This window comes from Aedes albopictus, chromosome 2, assembly GCF_035046485.1.
Source record: "Aedes albopictus strain Foshan chromosome 2, AalbF5, whole genome shotgun sequence".
Taxonomy (NCBI): domain Eukaryota; kingdom Metazoa; phylum Arthropoda; class Insecta; order Diptera; family Culicidae; genus Aedes; species Aedes albopictus.
In genome coordinates this window covers 365,040,623-365,059,378 of record NC_085137.1, presented here as the reverse complement: position 1 = coordinate 365,059,378, position 18,756 = coordinate 365,040,623, and the positions used below count along the sequence as shown (strand labels likewise).

Below are 18,756 nucleotides of genomic sequence, written 5' to 3'. Positions count from 1 at the left end.
AAACCTCAGCATGATCAGCCAAGTGTTCGACGCATTAACCGTGTCAACACCGAAGCTCCATCATTGCGTCTTAGTAAAGGTGCCCAAAAAGGGTGACCTGACTGTATGCGATAATTGGCGGGGTATCATGTTGCTGAGCATCGTTCTCAAAGTCCTCTGCAAAGTGATTTTTAGCCGCATACAGGTGAAGATTGGCGCAACTTTCCGACGACGGCGATCCGGCGATCCTGTGTAGACCATTTTGTCACACTCCGTATCATCTTGAAGCAAATCGATGAATTCCAAGAATCTCTCTACCTGGTGTTCGTTGATTACGAAAAAGCTTGCGACCTTCTCAATCACGACAAACATGTGGTGAGCCCTCAGGCGATTTCAGTAAACAGTACATATTTATAGGATGATCCAAAACATATCCTATGTTTACCTCCTCATTACACTTACCTCTATCCGCGTACATCCGGTTGTAGATGTCACCGTTGCTGTAATTATTGCCACTAGAGCTGTTTCGTTTGGCTTCCGGTAGACTAGTAGGCACCGGTAGATCGTAGAGAATATCATCTTGTCGTCTCACCAGCTCAGAGTCATCTGGAAATCATCATAAAAAAGAGAAAAATCATCCATTAGGTCACCCGTTTGGCAAGCAATTAAATTGACAGCGACGATAAATCACCCCACACCGTGCGCCTCCACCTCGAAGATCTGCGCTGCGATCGCCCAGCCCATGCGATCACCACAAGTTACAAGAGCAGCGTGCCGACCAAATGGCAGAGGCGAAATCGTTTACACGCCAATTATTAGTCGGCTAATTTCCTAAGCAATAATTTATGCGCCGGTTATTGGAACGATCCTCCTCCGGAGGAAAATGCGGGTTTCCTAAATATGAGAAGCGAGCTACCTATAGAGATTTTGTACAACTTGTTTATGAATTGGAGGTGACACCCGGACAGGCGAGCTGTAAAGTGGGATGATGAAAACTCACCCGAAAGTGTCAACAGTGGTGTAAATTAACCAGTTAATAACTTGGCCGGCGCATTTATAAAGCTATGAGTGTCAAAATAAATGTCGTCTCGAGGGCAAACATAGCGCCCCCGCATATGTTCAATGCGTTCGCTTGGATGGATGCTCCTGGTATGCTAGATATTTCTCTTCGGTACCTCCGGTACAGTGGTATGGAGATGTCTCGGAATGTCCAGAATTGATATGGTTAGCATTAGCATTAACACTAGTGTAGTGTAGTGTAGTGTCGATAGCGATTGTCTCAAATGGCTAAGAATAACACTACGGACCGCCTGTTCCGGTGGTAAGAGTCCACCAACAGGTGACCCCTAATTCATGGTGTGATGTGGCTTCATGCTTACCGTGCCTAGGAATGAATGGCTAGGGGGGTATAATAAAAACCTAACCGCAAACGGAGTCTGTGGAGTTCCAGGGTGCCCTCCACAGTATGTTGCCCTTACTGCGCTAGCCGGAGCAATGGTGCAGTGGACCTTGTGTTTCTCCGAGATAATCGGCTGCTCTTCTTTAGTCTCACTTGAGGCTAAATAAGGGCGGGATTATGAAGATGTTGTTAATTAGTTTAAATTTTCACCTATATGGTTTCGCATTACGCGATTTACACAGTGTATTTTGTGTATCCTCGCCTTTGGTGTTTTCCAATCGATACCGATCTGGTTTTGGTGCTGCTGTTCTTTGTTGTTCTGTTGTTGCGAAGAGTTTAATCTTGCCTAGTTTGGGTAGTGGCTACGGTTAGGATAGCTCAGATCAATCTTCAGCATAAAAGAACAGCAACAATCAATCTTTGCAGACTTATGCAAAATGGTTCAGCCCAAGTGGCCTTTGTCCAAGAACCTTACTTCCGTAAGGGGAATTTCTATCCAGGAAACCTTGTGAACCCGGTGTTTGCTACTTTCAGTAAACATGAAATGGCAAACTCACGTGTCATGCCTCGAGCCTGTGTGCTTGTCAAAAACGCAATACTTACTACACTCATCTCTGAACTAACCACCAGAGATGTATGTGCTATCACAATTGATGTATCTGTTGGAAACCTCAACAGGAAATACGTCTATTGTTCGGTTTATTTACCGCATGATAAACCATCCTCTACGGATGCTTTCAAGCAAGTCGTCGCATACTGTACTTCAAAAGGCCTTCCGCTAATTGTTGGCAGTGATGCTAATGCTCACCATATCATCTGGGGCAGCTCAGACATTAAGGCGAAACTGGAAGCATTTTCTCATTTTTTCGGTTTTTGATTTTTTATTAAATAACCAAGCAATATTTTCAAAATCGGTTTTCGTGCACATGTAGAGTATGGATCAAGGTATCTTCTGATTTTTTTTGAGGTGGAAAATGTTTTCCATTTTTGCAGAAACCATTTTTTTTGTGACAATTTGTTCAAAAATGGTTTCTGCAAAAACGAAAAATATTTTCCACTACAAAAAAATTCAGAAGATACCTTGATCCATACTCTACATTAGACCTCTTCATAAAAAATGAAATTTCTCGAATTCAGCCAGTCACCCCCACATCTTAATTCTAATGCTGAAACAAACTTCTGGTCAAATTTTCAGCTAAATTGGTGAAGATTTCGAGGTGCCTCAAGTCAAAAATGTGTTTTTTGGTCATTTTTTACCTTTAAAAAATGCCCATGAAGGCTAGAAGCCATATAAAATCTCGCGGCCGCCAGTAAATGGAAGTTTTTTCTATTCCTTACAACTTTTGTTAACATTATGTGCTGATCGGAGAATGTTTTGATCATATTCTTTCGATTTTCAGTCATTTGTTTATTTTTCTAATAAAACATCAAATTTTCTAAAACTTCAACATCGTTTCAAAATTCAAGATGCTAATTTTAGTTCATTTAAATTCCCTCTAGTTGTCTTGAATATAAATATGTTTTGAAGGAAAGTAACAGCGTAGCCTTCAATTAATAGAAAAAGTATTGTGATGCATATTAAAAATAGACCAATTTAATAAAACATCATAAAATAAATAAAATCGCTTTAACTTTTTCTCTTGTTAATAATTTAAAGTTGTGTCAAACGTTTTTAAAGCTTATTATATAAGTCATGAATGGTCAAAATTTCATTGCATTCGGTTCATTGAATCCGGAGATATAACAGCTCAAAGTTAGCTATCGGATAATTATAACTTTTTCTAAAATTTGTATAACTTCGTGTAGAATAGCCCGATCTTTTCCAAATTTTATCCACTGATACACAACTAGTTGATCAACTTACAGTGAAAATTTGAAAATAATTGATGCATTTTTCGAAAAGATACAGCTAGTTGAACATTTTTTGAAAAGTGAAAATTTTGCCTGTCCCGATCATTTTGTCTACCCCCTGTATATCTCCAATGATTTCCAATTGGATTCATCAAATGCTCAAAAACCGTTATCTCTTCTCGACATTGCGTCTAGCAGGGATTAGGAAATTGAGTGCTTGTGGATGCCCCCAAGGGGGAGTCTTGTCACAGCTTTTTTGTGAAATCTCGTAGCAGATACGCTATTGAGGCAACTCAATGATAGCGGTTTTCCTACTTATGGTTTTGCCGACGACTACCTAACATTGTTAGTTGGTATGTGCATCAGCACCCTTTTCGACCTGATGCAAAGCGCCCTTCAGGTAGTTGAGGGTTGGTGTCGCCAATATGGCCTTTCGGTTAATCCGAATAAAACATCTATTGTTCTTTTCACGGAAAGGTGAAACCGTAATGGCGTTCGACCTTTGCGTCTCTTTGATTCTGAAATCGATGTGACTGAACAGGTAAAGTAAATGATAGTAAATGATAGTAAAAACAAATAAACAAAAGCACGTTGGAGCCATTCTTGATTCCAAGCTTTCCTGGGCATCTCACATTGAGTTCAGAATCAAGAAAGCTTGTATGGCCTTCGGGCAATGCCGGCGTACTTTTGGTACAACTTGGGGTCTAAAACCGATATACTTGGATATACTTTCGATATAATGGATCTACACAACTGTGGTTCGGCCAATATTGGCTTATGGATGTCTTGTGTGGTGGCAAAAGGGCGAAGTGAGAATGGTCCAATCAAAATTAGGCCAGAAGTTTTCTTTGACGTTGCCCCACTACACATTCATCTCAAACAAGAAGCTCTTTCTTGCACTTACCGATTGCGGGTACTCGGTCTACTAGAGGAAACTCCTGTGAACCGCACATCAACACACACCTCGTTGTTTCCACTTTTGGTGAATTGGGACAAAATTGTCTTTGCTCCAAGTGATCTTACAATTGCTTGAAATTTTCCATATAGGACATTTTCCACGATATTCCCTTCCCGGGAAGAGTTGACATCTGGTTATCTGGAAAGAAGTATTTCAGACGGCATCGTATGTTACACTGATGGCTCCCTTCTCGAAAGTCGAGCAGGAGCTGGTGTTTATTCTCGTGAGCTAAGGATGTATCAGTCTTATTCACTTAGTAGACACTGCACCGTTTTTCAGGCCGAAATCTTTGCTCTTATGTGCGGAGTGCATTCCGCACTTCAGCAGCACGTAATGGGCAAAGTAATATACTTCTGTTCAGATAGCCAGGCTGCTATTAAAGCACTTGCTTCGGCCAACTCCAGGTCGAAGATAGTTATCGCTTGTCGAACTCAAATCGAGGAGCTGAATTCAGCAAACGCTGTTCATCTTGTATGGGTACCTGGCCATTCTTCCATCGCTGGAAATGAATTGGCTGATGAGTTAGCTCGCACTGGAGCATCACATGACTTCATTGGCCCTGAGCCAGCTATTCCGATATCGAAGTGTTGGGTAAATCTTCAGATTCACACCTGGGCTGCTACTCAACACAGATAATACTGGAATAGTTTGGAGTCATGTCGTCAAACCAAATTGTATTGTACTGAGCCATCTCCAAGGGTGGCGAAGTATCTTACAAATCTGTCAAAGCAGAATTGCAGCATTCTGGTCACTGCCGACTCAGCTATCACATGGCAAATATTCAGCAAGCTGATTCATTTGCATGTGATAGCTGTGAATCCGATTATGGAACTTCGTATCATTTGATATGTACCTGTCCAGTTTTTGCGCAACTGCGTTTCCGAGTATTCGGTAAACACTTATTAAGTGAAACTGACTTTAGAGACCTGAATATTCAGGATATTCTGTTGTTCTTATAAGTGATGGCCAAAACGAAGCGCGCGTTTGCACCCCCAGTACACTCCCCCGAGATGCTGCGTAAGATAATGGAGACGTTGTTGCTTCGCCACGATATCAGACCATAGGGCCTCGTCCCCTATGGTCAAACCGGCCAAAGGGAGGCCGCTTCGGTGACGAACGACGAGCTCATCGCAATAGCGAAGTCGCTTGAGTTGAACAAGGTTTCGGGTCCAGACGGTGTTCCGAGAGTAGCCATCAAGACAGCCATCGAGGCTAGACATTTCAGAATGGTTACACAGATATGCCTACACTAAGGAATTGGCATCCCTATCCCACCAATGCAATGTTTTCGTAGTAAACATAACTGCCACGTGAGGCTCAAGCTGACAACCGATCTTTTAACACAGCAGCATAGTTTTAATGCTGAGTAAGAAAACAAAAAGACCATAACAGTCCCCTGGCCTACAAAGAAGCGAAATTAAGAAGAGGTGGAAAAGGCACAGATTTGTTTATGGTGACCCGTGGGAATCAGGTATCAGTAGGTCGGTTCCAGAGGCACGTTCTCCTCCATTTGGGAAATTTGTGCCATATCCGAGGGCATGCTGACCTATCTGTCTTCGAGACACCGCCGGGAAACTGCAGCGGATCATTCTGTCGAGGCTGATGGTCTATACCGAGAAACTAGATGACTCTAGGATCTCGGATAACCAGTTCGGCTACGTAAGGGTCGATCGATGGTGGATGCTATTAGGACTGGAACCAAAACGGCTGAGATAGTGCTCCAAAAGAAGCGAACGGGAATCCGCTATTGCGCGGTTGACACGCTAGACGTGAAAATGCGTTTAACAGCATCGGCTGGACCGCCATCGAGTGCGCCATACACCTAGGAGCCCCGGATAGCCTGTGCGGGATACTGGAGAGTTACTTCCAGAATAAGGTGATAATTAACATTATCGCGGGGGTACCTCAGGGTTCCACCCTGGGCACGGTACAATGGAACGCGTCGTATGATGGTGTATTAAGACTCACACTACCACGGGGCGTGAAACTGATCGGCTTTGTCGATGATATTACCCTCGTGGCATACGGCGAGTCGACAGAGGAAGTGGAACTAACAGCAGTGCACGCAACTGGCATATAGCTGGCAGTCGTTGTGGTGCGCGACGGAGATGGTGGGGGTGAATAGCCGCAAGTCTGAAGAGCAGGCAGTGATCACCACCATGGACGGGAGTACGATGAACTGTAAGTGCAACTTGGAATCATGATCGACGATAAGCTGAAATACGGAAGTCACATGAAATATGCCTGCAAAAGGGCAAGCAAGGCGATAATGGCATTGTCGAAAATAATGTCAAATAATTCGGCAAGTCTTGAGCAAGCGTGAGCTGCTCGTGACAGTAGCGGTCTCCATACTACTATTTTAAGTACCCTTAATAACCCCTTGATGGCACAAATGTCCCAAATGGAGGATAACGTGCCTCTGGAGCCGGCCTTCTGATATGTAACGCTGTATGTGAAATGTACCATGCTTGAATAATATCACGCTATGCGAGTTTTGTCCCCTTGCAGTTACCATTGTGCCCAACTGGATTTACCGGTCCTACTGACTGTTGGAAATTTGAAATCTGCTGTTCGACATAAAAAATTGCGGTCTTTATTGACCTCGTGCGACATCGCACTGCTTGCCATTTATCTTAGGGGGCAGCAGGCACGTCTACGCCTACGAGCGGTACAAGACAAGAATTATAAGAGTGATCTAGAAATAACACGTGATGAGTTTCCAACACGATGAAAAGTAGCTTCTGAAGCAAAGCAGGGAGGAGTAGATTAATTCGTTGGAAAAAAAAATGAGACGGTATGGGCTGATACACGGGATTGTTTCGGTGGGGACATAAATAATTTATTATTTCATCATGTTTGATTTTGTTTTGTTCATTAGAGTGTGTGCTAGGAGAACAGGAGTTTGGACAAGATTTTTGTGAACTAATTTAGAAAGTGAGCACTGAGCAATCGCTTTCAAGGTCGGTAACATGTACACAAATGATCAGAACAAGCAAATTTTTACTGATAGCTGGCTAAATTCTTCGTATTCTTTATCGCGTAACGTCCCCACTGGAACAAAGCCTGCTGCTCAGCTTATTTTTCTATGATTACTGCCACAATTATTAAATGATAGCTTCCTCTTACCAATGACCATTTTGCATGTGTATGTCGTGTGACAGCTACGAAGATACTTTACGCCCAAGGAAGTCAAGGAAACTATCATTAAAAAAAATCTGTATCAATCTGGAGTCGAATTCGTCAACAAGAATGTTTTCGTTCACCTGGTATTCGTTTGACTAATTTGCCTACAACTCAGCTCAGCAGCCTAATCTTAAAATGTGATGTTATAGGCAAATGAATCAATCGTTTGTCAGATGATCAAAAACATCCTTGCCCGTCACCCTAAGCATGATCTTGATGAATACCCGGGGTTTATCGCTTCGGCTATATGAGCCCTTAATTAAATTTAAATATGAGCCTTAATTGAATGTCAATAAATAATACAAATTTGGGATAGATTAAGTTATTCTACATCAGCGCAAGTTACAAGTTGGACTCGATTTTTTGAATAAATTTCATTAGTAAAGCAAAAGAGTATCAAAATATGCTGGTTTGGTTACTGTGCGCCATGACAGTTACTGGAGTCAAAACAGCTTCGTTCTTGGAAGGTTCTTCCAAATAACGATGGAACTTATTGCAAATTTAACATAATAATGATTTCAGAAAATAAAATTGTACATGCTGTTTTTATCAAATATGGTGTATAATTACATAGGATCAAACCTTGTTGGAAATAATAAAAAATACAATCTTCTCTAAGGTTGAAATGTTGCCTTATTGGAGCTAAAAGTATGCAATTATTCACAATGCTCATAACTATGGATTAAACTTATGATAAAGAATGCACTTTAAAGCATATTTTTCTTCGACATCATGTAGAATGTGATTTTGAGCTGAATCCGTAGTTACTGCATCACTGGACTTGAATATTTTTTTTATCAATTTCTTTGAAAACAAAGCATTTTTTGCAACTTCTCATCGTAATAGGCCGTTTTACCTTACGCAAATCTAACAGGAAAAGGCCTACTTTCCCACACCAAATTAACAGTGCTGTAATGGTTCATTACAGCACTGATTTGCGTTGCGTAATGAACCATTACAGCACTGTTTTCAGTTTTGATCAACCTATTGATGCTTTCTGGACGCAGGTTTGAAAAAATTGTGACAACTGCACAGTATAACCTGCTATGATCAGACTTCCTTAATCATGACTATGAACATCAGTGTGCAGTCTGATGAAAAAGTTTAGTAAAAAAATATCCTCAAGTGGTAATTTATGAAGGTGCAGAAAATGTTGTACGCAACTCGGTGCAGAGCTCGATTTTTACAGCACTCGTCGTAATTATCCAACTCGGCAAGCCTCGTTGGATAAATGTACGACTCGTGCTGTAAAAATCTTCATTCTGCACCTTGTTGCGTAAACTACAATTACTACACTGATATAAATTTTGTTATGGAAACTACCGATTCCATAGTAAAATTACTAATTGTACCTATGATTCTCAACCGACAACAATTTCCAGTTAATTCTACTAATACGCTGTCAACTTAACTTGCAGTGCAGTTAACATAATCAAAAATAATCTTAATTTAACAAATGTACATTGTATTTTAACCATACTGTGTTGTAAAATGCGTGTCCTGGAAAAATTAACAATGTTTTGTTGTTGAGACGACCATGCTTTTAGTTGAATTTACTACAATGAATTGTAATTTCAAGCATATTTCAGTTATCTTAACAGATTTTGTTGTCGGTTGAGAATCATAGGTACGGTTATTAATTTTACTATGGAATCGGTAGTTTCCACAACAATATTTATTTCAGTGTATATCAAGCTGAGGTAGGGTGGGGCGGGGCAAGATGGGTCACCTAAGGATGGATCACCATTACTTTGTAAATACAAATCGTATTGGTTTGTATTCGTCTGCTACTCTAGTTAATACACTAGTTAGCTATGCTAAAAGTCGATAAAAAGTTCATTAAATACAAAATATGATGTTAAACAAGCAGTTTTTCCAAGTGATCGTTTTTGCGCCGTGAAAAAAGTGCGGGGCAAGATGGGTCACCTTTTAAGTAATTCATATTTTCTCAACGAAAAACGTCAAAATATAAGATTTGTTCCGCATTCATACAGGGGATGGCCAAAATGTTTGGGATAGGCAACTTTTTTGTCTCTCACTAAAAAATTCAACATGCTGTAACTTTTCATAGAGTGCATCAAAAAATCTCAAATTTTGACTGTTTGTCAACTTGTTATATGTGCATCATTGGTACAAATTTGGGCTTGATTGATTAATCTTTCGCAAAGTTAGAACCGTTCGCGTAAAACATTATTTTCTAGACAACTCATTTTTGAGCTGTCATATCTCGGAAACCAGTGAACCGAATTGAATGAAATTTTGAACGTACACTAACAATATTCAAATGCTTCACAAACTATTAAAACATAGATACTTTTTAAACGTTGAAAAAAGTTATCATGGATTGACACTTTTTGGATTTTTCTCGAAAAAATGTATTTTTTTTACGTCAATGTCAATAAATTTAAGTGTTGATGTCCAAAGATTTTCCACTTCTGTTCTCAAGTTATCTGATTAAAGATATATTAGAGCCTATTTAGATTAAAGGAAGCACACATTTTGTAATTTTTGTGTGGTATTGTAAATTTGACTTATTTTCCTCTATATGGGTAAAAATTTCAACCCGGTATAACTTAATAAGCCGTGAGAAAATATTACATTTTATAACGTTGTATTAAGTATCAATATATTGTTGATAAACGTTAAAAAAATCATTCAATTTGGTTCATTGGTTTCCGAGATATGACAGCTCAAAAATGAGTTGTCTAAAAAATAGTGTTTTACCCGAACGGTTCTAACTTCGTGAAAAATTATTCAATCGAGCTCAAATTTGTTAATAAACAGTCAAAATTTGAGATTTTTTGATGCACTCTATGAAAAGTTACAGCATGTTGAATTTTTTTGTGGGAGAAAAAAGTTGCTTATCCCAAACATTTTGGCCACCCCCTGTATATGCTCCATATCCATGCTGAGTAAACAAGATCTACTAGTAAACATTTTATAAATTTATTTGAAATATAAAAAATTTAACAATTTGAGTGGTCACAAGGCGACTTGAAAATCAATATTTTCACAAAAAAATTATCATAATTTTATGTTATAATTTTGAGCGTTCATTCCGCTTGATTGAAGTTATTTATGAGATAGTCTTGTAATAAAAAAATAAATAACTTTTGAATGCTCCAAAAATACGTTCAAAATTAAAGGTGACCCATCTTGCCCCGCGGCCGTTTATATGGAGATTATATGGAATGTATCGCATAAGAAAAATGGCTAAAAACCATTTTATTTTTTATTTCCAACGAGATTGAATAATTTTTCAATCAATGTCCCAAACTTTTGTATATTCATGCTGGTCATCTAACAAAATTATTAACATAATCAAAACATGAGTAATGCGCCCGAAAATGGCGCTGACCATCTTGCTTCGCGACCCATCTTGCCCCGCCCCACCCTACACTGAAATAAATTTTGTTGTGGAAACTACCGATTCCATAGTAAAATTAATAACCGTACCTATGATTCTCAACCGACAACAAAACGTGTTAAGGTAACTGAAATATGCTTGAAATTACAATGCATTGTAGTAAATTCAACCGAAAGGGTAGCAACCTCAACAACAAAACATTGTTAATTTTTCCTGGACACGCATTTTGCAACACAGTATGGTTAAAAGTGCAATGCTCAGTTGTTAAATTAAAATTATTTTTGGTAATGTTAACTGCACTGCTAGTTAAGTTGACAGTGTTTTAGTGGAATTACCTGGAAATTGCTATTGGTTGAGAATCATACACGCAGAAATATAAATTGTAAACACAATTAAATTCTAGTTCAAATCAACCCATTTTTCAGTTTACTACAGCGACAAACTGATTTCTAGTGTTGTTGTTTTCTCCATTTCTTGCAACATAAACAACGTAGTGTAGAAGTAGGTAGTTAGTTATTCTTAAAATTAAATGAATTTCGATTTCGAAGGCACTCAATAATTTCCATCAGTACATCCAATGAGAAACTGCATGCACACCGAAATTCTACTTGAGTGCTTGCGATTGACGTAAAGTTAGATATTGAAATCCTACTCTGAGCTAGAGTGCTGGTCGCCGAGAGAAAAAGAAAGAAATCGTATGATGGGAACATACACACAGAAACGAAAGAGAAAGAGTATGCGGATGAATGACTGGACTGGTTGAATGTGGATTCAGTTTTGAGAATGATGTGATAGTGGAAAGATCTAAATTTTAATGATGGTGAAAATAAACAAATTGCGAATATTAAAAAAAGAATAAATGCACATAACATAAGTGGAACTCTGGCCCAAAAAGTTGACGCCTTTTCGATTTCGTATACTGGTATACAGGGCATCGAAATGTCAAATGCGTTATAACATTTTTGCTATACTATTTTTCAGCATGTATACCATTTTTCATTGCTGGGAAGTAAAACAAAGACCTCATAGATCTAGACTCGCAGCACGTAGAGATCTAAATAAGGATATAAATTGTGATGAAACTTTGTAAGCTCATGCCAAACATACGTTTCCTAGCCCTAAATATAAATAAACGGACATTGATATGTGAAACGTGGATGTGTTATTTCGAAGATTTCAATGAAAATATGACAAAATAAATAAATGGTTTTCCAGCAGCTAGTTTTACGCAAGTCTCAGGTGCCAATCTTCGTTCCTGTATTCTTTGCCAAAACTGGAATACTGGTTGAATCAGATGTTTTTTGTTTACCAAAATAAATAACAGTTCGACGCCTTTTATAAAAGATATAACAGTTTCGCGTGCTGGAAAAGGATACAACTTTTTCCTTCGCTCTGACTATGAAGTTCCACTTATGTTATGTGATAAATGGTTATTCGTTGTTTTTTAGTTAAGAAATCCTACACATAGTTATCCAAAGTTTTGCTCAAACAGTATCAAATTAGGCAACGAATCATAATACCCACGCTTTTTGTGCCATTTCATTGCAGAAACAGAGAATTGACCTTCTCACCATACTAAAATTCAGCTCATTACTACAAATCTAGTACTACACCGAACGTGCCCCATTCTGCAGCCACGCAGCAGAAAAAGTATCATCACACTCACCACGAAAGAGCATATGATCCAAGTCAGCGTGCGCTCTATTGAGTCACCGTCACTTTCCTTGTTCCATCAGAACTGGACTGACTGTGATGGTGTGTGGAAATCACTGATAGGACATCTTTAAAATTCGTTTTAAAATCCAAATGAAGATTTACCAAGATGATATTTTAATATGTGGTACAAAATAACAAGCTTTGCATGTTGGTCACAAACAAGTTTGAGTTTTGGCGAAACCCACTAAAATATCACAACAGTTGCAATGATTGTGATCTAGAGTGCGGGTCAATATGAGGTCGTACCCTGTCATTGTCGTTTTGATATTGAACGGCCTGGAGTGATAGTGACGATTGTGCAATATCAGTAGTCACCTGATAAGACTGATATTGCCCAACTCTGGATGATACATTTTCATATAAATATGCGCTTTGGTAACTGAGTTTTATCACTTTGAAATTTCAACCGAGATTTCAATGATGTTCATGACGCACTACGCGTCCTTAAAAGAAGGGCACGGCCAGAGTGGACGCGTCACGCGACACGACGCGGATTTCCCAAACGATTTGACTGCTCCTTATTATTGATTGTTATTCCTTTGCGTGCAAATTGGGTTGTTTAGTGAATTAAATATTGCCATTTTGTTTAGCCTAATCGAAAAAGCTCATTTTTCTGAGAAAAAGGTGATTTTATTGCGTTCCAATTCCTTTGTTTTGATGGTTAAATAAACAAAACAGTTTTAATTTCCGTGGATAGAATGACAGTTCAATCGATAAAGTGACAGTTCGCCCCGAACAAAAATTTTCCCCATACAAACTTTAAATGCATTTTAAAAATAGTTCGCGTGCACCAAAAATGATGAAATTTTGGATTTCGACTAATTTTTGGACGGAGATTTCGATAATGCAATAATCTGGATACCCCTAAAGAACCCAATTTCCGCACCGCGCCGCGTTGCGCGTCCACTCTGGCCGGTACCGAAGAGTATAAGATTCCAACACATCGAAATGTGTGTAAAATTTTATATGAGGTTTTTTTTATTGAGTTTTAACGAAATCCGCTTCAGATACATAAAAAGGACATTTTTTTTACTTATTTGTTTATTTGGAAGGCTCGGGCGCCACATGGGCATAGCTGAGCCGAAATCTTTTGTTTTTACAATGATTTTACATTTAACAATTTATTACTGCCTTAAAACTATGTTAGTTTGGGAAGCCGAAGTACTCGCGGCTGTTTCGAGGTTTTTTTTTTTTTTTTAGTCGATCCCTGGATTCCAATTCAAACTACGGTCAACAAATATTTAAACATGTTCCAAATTCTGTCCTAAACGCGGCTCGGTTATTCCATCTCAACTCTCTTATTCCCTTCTTGAAAATAAACAAAGATTGTCCCTGCGCTGCCACATTGATTGAAATTGCTCGAACAGTTAACCATAAGGCCGCTTTCAATTCTTTTTTGTTGTTTTGGATCGGAAATTGCAGAATATCCTCCATGTCTTTAAATTTTAATTTCAAACGATTACGAATAATATCGCTACACCAAGCCCATATTTTTTTGGCCTCCAAGCAGGATTTGATACGATGGAAATTAGAGTCTATTAAACCACATTTTACACAATTCGATGATGCTAGGTTTCCAATATTGTACGCCAGTAGCTTTTCTTTATTACTAATGACATCATTTAAAAATAAGTACACGTTTGATCTGTCCACTAATGTTAGAAAGTTTTTACTTAAGTTTTCCCAAATAATGCTCCAATCAGCAGCATAATCTGCTTCAACCTTTGGAGGCTGATGTATTTCGTCTATGAAATAATCGTACAACAGTTTAGTAGTACACAAATTGAAATTGTTCTTTAAATGTTTGCTGATTTCTATCCACTCTCTCGCGTTTCGTGACAATCTTTGTGGTTGATTTAACGTTAATAAAAAGGTTTCTTCGGTCATATCACCATTGACATCTACATTATACAAGATATTTTTAATAAACAAGGCTTTGCATTTTGACTCGGGATCCACCAGCCTGAGACCTCCTTTTAGATAGTCGAGGTAAAGTTGATTTCTATTAATCTTGAACACTTGTCCGACCCAAATAAACTTTCCGCATGCCGCTTTAATTTGGCCTATATACGAATTCGATGGTGGAAATATTTGAGCAACATACCATAGTTTCGAAAGAATGAAAATGTTCAATACTTGACATCTCTCAATTATACTCAATTTCCTCACATAGTTTAGCTGTAAGGTAGCTTTTAGGCTTGCAATTAATTTTTTGTAGTTTGAATCTACAGAGCTGCTCCAGTTTTTCTTGAAATCAACTCCTAAAACTCTGAGGCAATCAGTTTCCTGAATCAATTGAGGCCCTACTTTAGCCTGGTTTAGTCGAAGAAAAAAAGATTTACTGTAATTGATTTTAATTTTCGCAAATAATGAAAAATTTTCAAAAATACTAAGCAACAGATCAAATTCTATATCATTTCTAATCAACAAGATAATGTCGTCTGCAAAAGCTAAAATGCTGACAAACTTGTCATAAACAAGTATGCCAGGAATGCTGTTTGCAATATTCCTAAGCAGTGGTTCAATATAAAGCACGAAGAGGATCATGCTTAAGGGACACCCTTGTCGGACCGAGCAGTTAATGTTGATTTCTGGCGTGAGAAAGCCATTAACCAAGACCCTCGAAGTAGCGTTACAATACAATGTTTTGATACAATCAATAATATTAGACGGAAAACCGAACTTCACTAAAATTTTCCAGAGATACTCATGATTTACACGATCAAACGCTTTGTTCAAATCGACACTTACTAGGCACGCTTTGAAATTCTTCGATTCACATGATTTGGCTAAAACTCTTCGAACATCTTTCAGGTTATCCACACTAGACATATTCGGCAGGCAAGCTTTCTGCCCCTCTCCAATCAATTTATTCAACATCGGTTTAATCCTCTCAGCAATAATTTTCGTAAAAAGCTTGTAATCGCAATTTAATAAACTTATAGGGCGATAATCGTTCAAAGAAAGACTATTGCCTCCTTTCTTCGGAATGAGAGTGACTATTCCCTCGCTAAAGCTTTTAGGAGGCCTAAAAGTACCGCTAAGATATCCATTGAAAAGATCTACTAAGTCATCCTTTAAGGAATCAAAGTTCAAGATATAAAACTCGTAAGGTAACCCGTCTGGGCCAGGGGATTTCTTCCGTGAACAGCTTTCAAGAATAAGCTTAAGTTCGTTTTCTGTAACGGGTTCCATTAATTTTGCCCTGTCTTCATCATTAAGCGATTTGGAAATGTAACGAATCGGATCATCTGCTTCAGCATATCCATGATTAGAACAATCATTTGAGAAAAGTTCCACGTAATAATCGTGCACCATTTTTTTTAACGTTCCGTTATTTGTTTCGATGCAGTTATTGTTCTTCAATTTGAAATTGCTACTTGACGCAAGCCGTTTGATCTGCGCTGAAACTTGAAAAATATTCATCATTTCTCCCTGCAATAATGTTTTTTCATCCATTGTAGAACCGAAGTGCTCTAGACGTTTTGATTCAATTTCTATAAGTCTTGATTTGATCATCGATATGTCTAAATAAGTTTCCATTCCCGCTGATTTTTTATCAAACCACTCCTGCATTTTTCCATAGAAATAATTTTTCTCGTTAAAGATTTTACTGTTAAGCATCCAACTCTCGAATTTGAAAAATTGTCTTATCTTGCTCTTACAAACATCGTTCCACCAAAGGGATTTATTGGTTGCATACACTTGGCGAATCTTCCAGGAATCATAGTCTCGGCTAAACTTTTGAATAATATCATCATCCCTTAATAAACTTGTATTGGCTTTCCAATACCCACGCCCACGGCAAATCATCTCATCTTTACTCATTGTTATTTTCATCATAATGGCACAATGGTCCGAAAAAGGCACAGCAATAGTTTCAAAACTCTTCACTTTTTTAACAAAATCCGGCGGTCCATAAAATCGGTCAATTCTCGATTTACTTTCGTTTCTAATAAAGGTAAAAACGTTCTTTTTAAGTTCTAGAGCTATGTCCTTCCACCCAAATAAGTGAATAAGTTTACTAAGACCTGTCGAATAATTTTTGTTAGAACCTGCAGCATCAAATCCTTGTAAAATGCAGTTGAAATCCCCTCCGGCTACATTAAAAATGGCTCCTGCTTTGTTGAGATGTATAGCGATGTTATCCATAAAAAGCTTATCGCGCTCCTTTTTCCTGTTGCTACCGGAGTAGGCATAAATATTAACGTAGTTGATATTGTTCACCATAACAGAGGAGATTCTGCCATTTGGATCTAGTAACGGTTGGCTATATTCAAAGGTCCTTCGAATCAATATGGCAGTTCCGGAACTACCTCCAGCCACATTAACAATTGCATTGTGAGACGGAATAAACGAGAAATTATCGAAGCAGAGCTCCTGGATAAAAAGAATATCAATTTCATGATTTGTAACAAAATCTTTCAAAAGAAATTTGTTGACCGCAGTACTTGAACTGTTAAAATTTACAGAACCAATCTTGAAAACGTAATCCATTATTCAATAACTAAATAACTTCATTGAAATAAAAAAATAATAGAAATGCTGCACTTCATTTTTCACCGTTCTTTTGGCTTAACTTGGGTTGTTTAGATCGACTTCTTGTTTTCACTGTTTGTTGTTGCGATAAGATGTTCGTTTTTGGAATTTCATGTGTACCCTCTTCCCTTTCACTCGATTCTGCTGATGTATTTGAGCTAGATTGCTCCCCACGTTTTCCCTTCTTAAGCTTCCTTCCCCTTTTCGTACCTTTTATCCAATCCTCCCCAGCGTTTCTGGTTGCGTTCATCTGCTCGGTGTTCGTGACGTCAGCAATAGCCTGTCTGTTACCGTCCACCGACGAAATTTCTCCCACGGCGCTAGAACTGCTTTTCTCCGGGCTACTCGCTTCTGATGTGGACACTACCACATCGTCAACCGTAGATTGATCATCTATAGCAACCGCTACTTCCCCTCTTTCCGTTGGTTTGGTATTCGTATCTTTCGCAATGTTTTCCGCTTCCACTATCACATCCATCGACGATGCCCCATCCGCCGCAATTGTTTCCTCCACTGCTTGACCTTCCGCTTCCGCACCATCATCCACATTGTTCGATCCACACATTGAATCGTCCGTCCTTGGTTTAGAAAACAACTGGTTAAGGTTAACCATTGTTCCCTGCTCCGCGATTTCTCCTGATGCGTTCGATTTCGTCCAATTTCCCATTAACGCTCCGCTGTACGTACCATGATTTCGTACGTCGTTCTGATCTCGTTTTAGTCGATCGTTTACTGATGACCGGTTTGGACATTCAGCTTTCAAGTGGCTTGCACTTCCGCATTGGAAGCACTTGTTCACGAGGCCATCGTAATATACTCGGGCGCGTTGATTGCGTACGAGTATCGTTGCCGGTAATTCGCATCCTTCTTTGAGCTCGATGTAAACTCCACGGACAGAGTTCCAAATAGGAAATCCTGTGCTCTCCGCATACTTCTCTCGAATCGTCCTTTGAATTTTCCCGTATCTGGACAAAACCGTCCAGATGTCTCGGTCGTCCACTTCCGGCGGGAGGTTGAAGATTCGCACATAGCGTACAATTGCGCTAGCTGCAGATAGGGTCTTGTACCATTTGGGCAGGTGTACCTATTTTGGGCACTTGCTGCTATAACTAAGTCAATTTTAAACCAATTGCTTTGAATTTCTGTATAGAGTTAGGCACGTACAGTATCTTACTCTGTACTAAAAATCAAATCAATCGGTTTGAAATTGACTTAGTTATAGCGGCAAGTGCCCAAAATAGGTACACCTGCCCAAATGGTACAAGACCCTACCTGCACAGTTGTGCTTTGGTATTTGTTGTAGGCAAATTCCATGGATCCTGGTAGGCGAAGTAGTGTTTCCTTGAGGTCATCTTCAGTCCTGAACTTGATGATGACCGACTGTTCCGGTTTCTCCTTGTACATGGAGAGCAGGTTATTGCTCTTCAGTCCCATTTTTCCCTTCATAAAGGCAAAGATTTCTGCATCACTCGGTTCCGGTTGACCTCGCTCAAATCGCAAACGTAGTGAGTTTGCACGAAGAACTGATTCCGCCATTGTTCCGTTTCACTTAAGCTATTGTTATATCGAAAAATAGCCCGTAGGCAAAATTCTATAGAAAAGAAAACACTTTCAGAGCTTCACTCGAACACGTCTGCCTCTCTTGAAATCCGAGAACGAACTGGTTAAGGATTGAAAATTATAAAAATAAATAAAGGACATTTCGACATATCGAATTTATGTCTAAACTCATTTGTTATTTGAAAATAATGCAATAAGTTCATA

The 18,756-nt window shown here is 38.8% G+C and overlaps 1 protein-coding gene across 1 annotated transcript in view; it reads right to left on the bottom strand.

Annotated features, from left to right (window-relative positions):
* Positions 1–289: 289 nt before the first annotated feature.
* The window catches only part of LOC109422849 (zwei Ig domain protein zig-8-like), an 85,798-nt gene continuing 67,331 nt past the window's right edge, over positions 290–18,756 (bottom strand). The window contains exon 3 of the mRNA XM_062852925.1: positions 290–585. Within this exon, the coding sequence (XP_062708909.1) occupies positions 335–585 (251 nt within the window). The 3' untranslated portion in view covers positions 290–334. The remainder of the gene's footprint in view (positions 586–18,756) is intronic.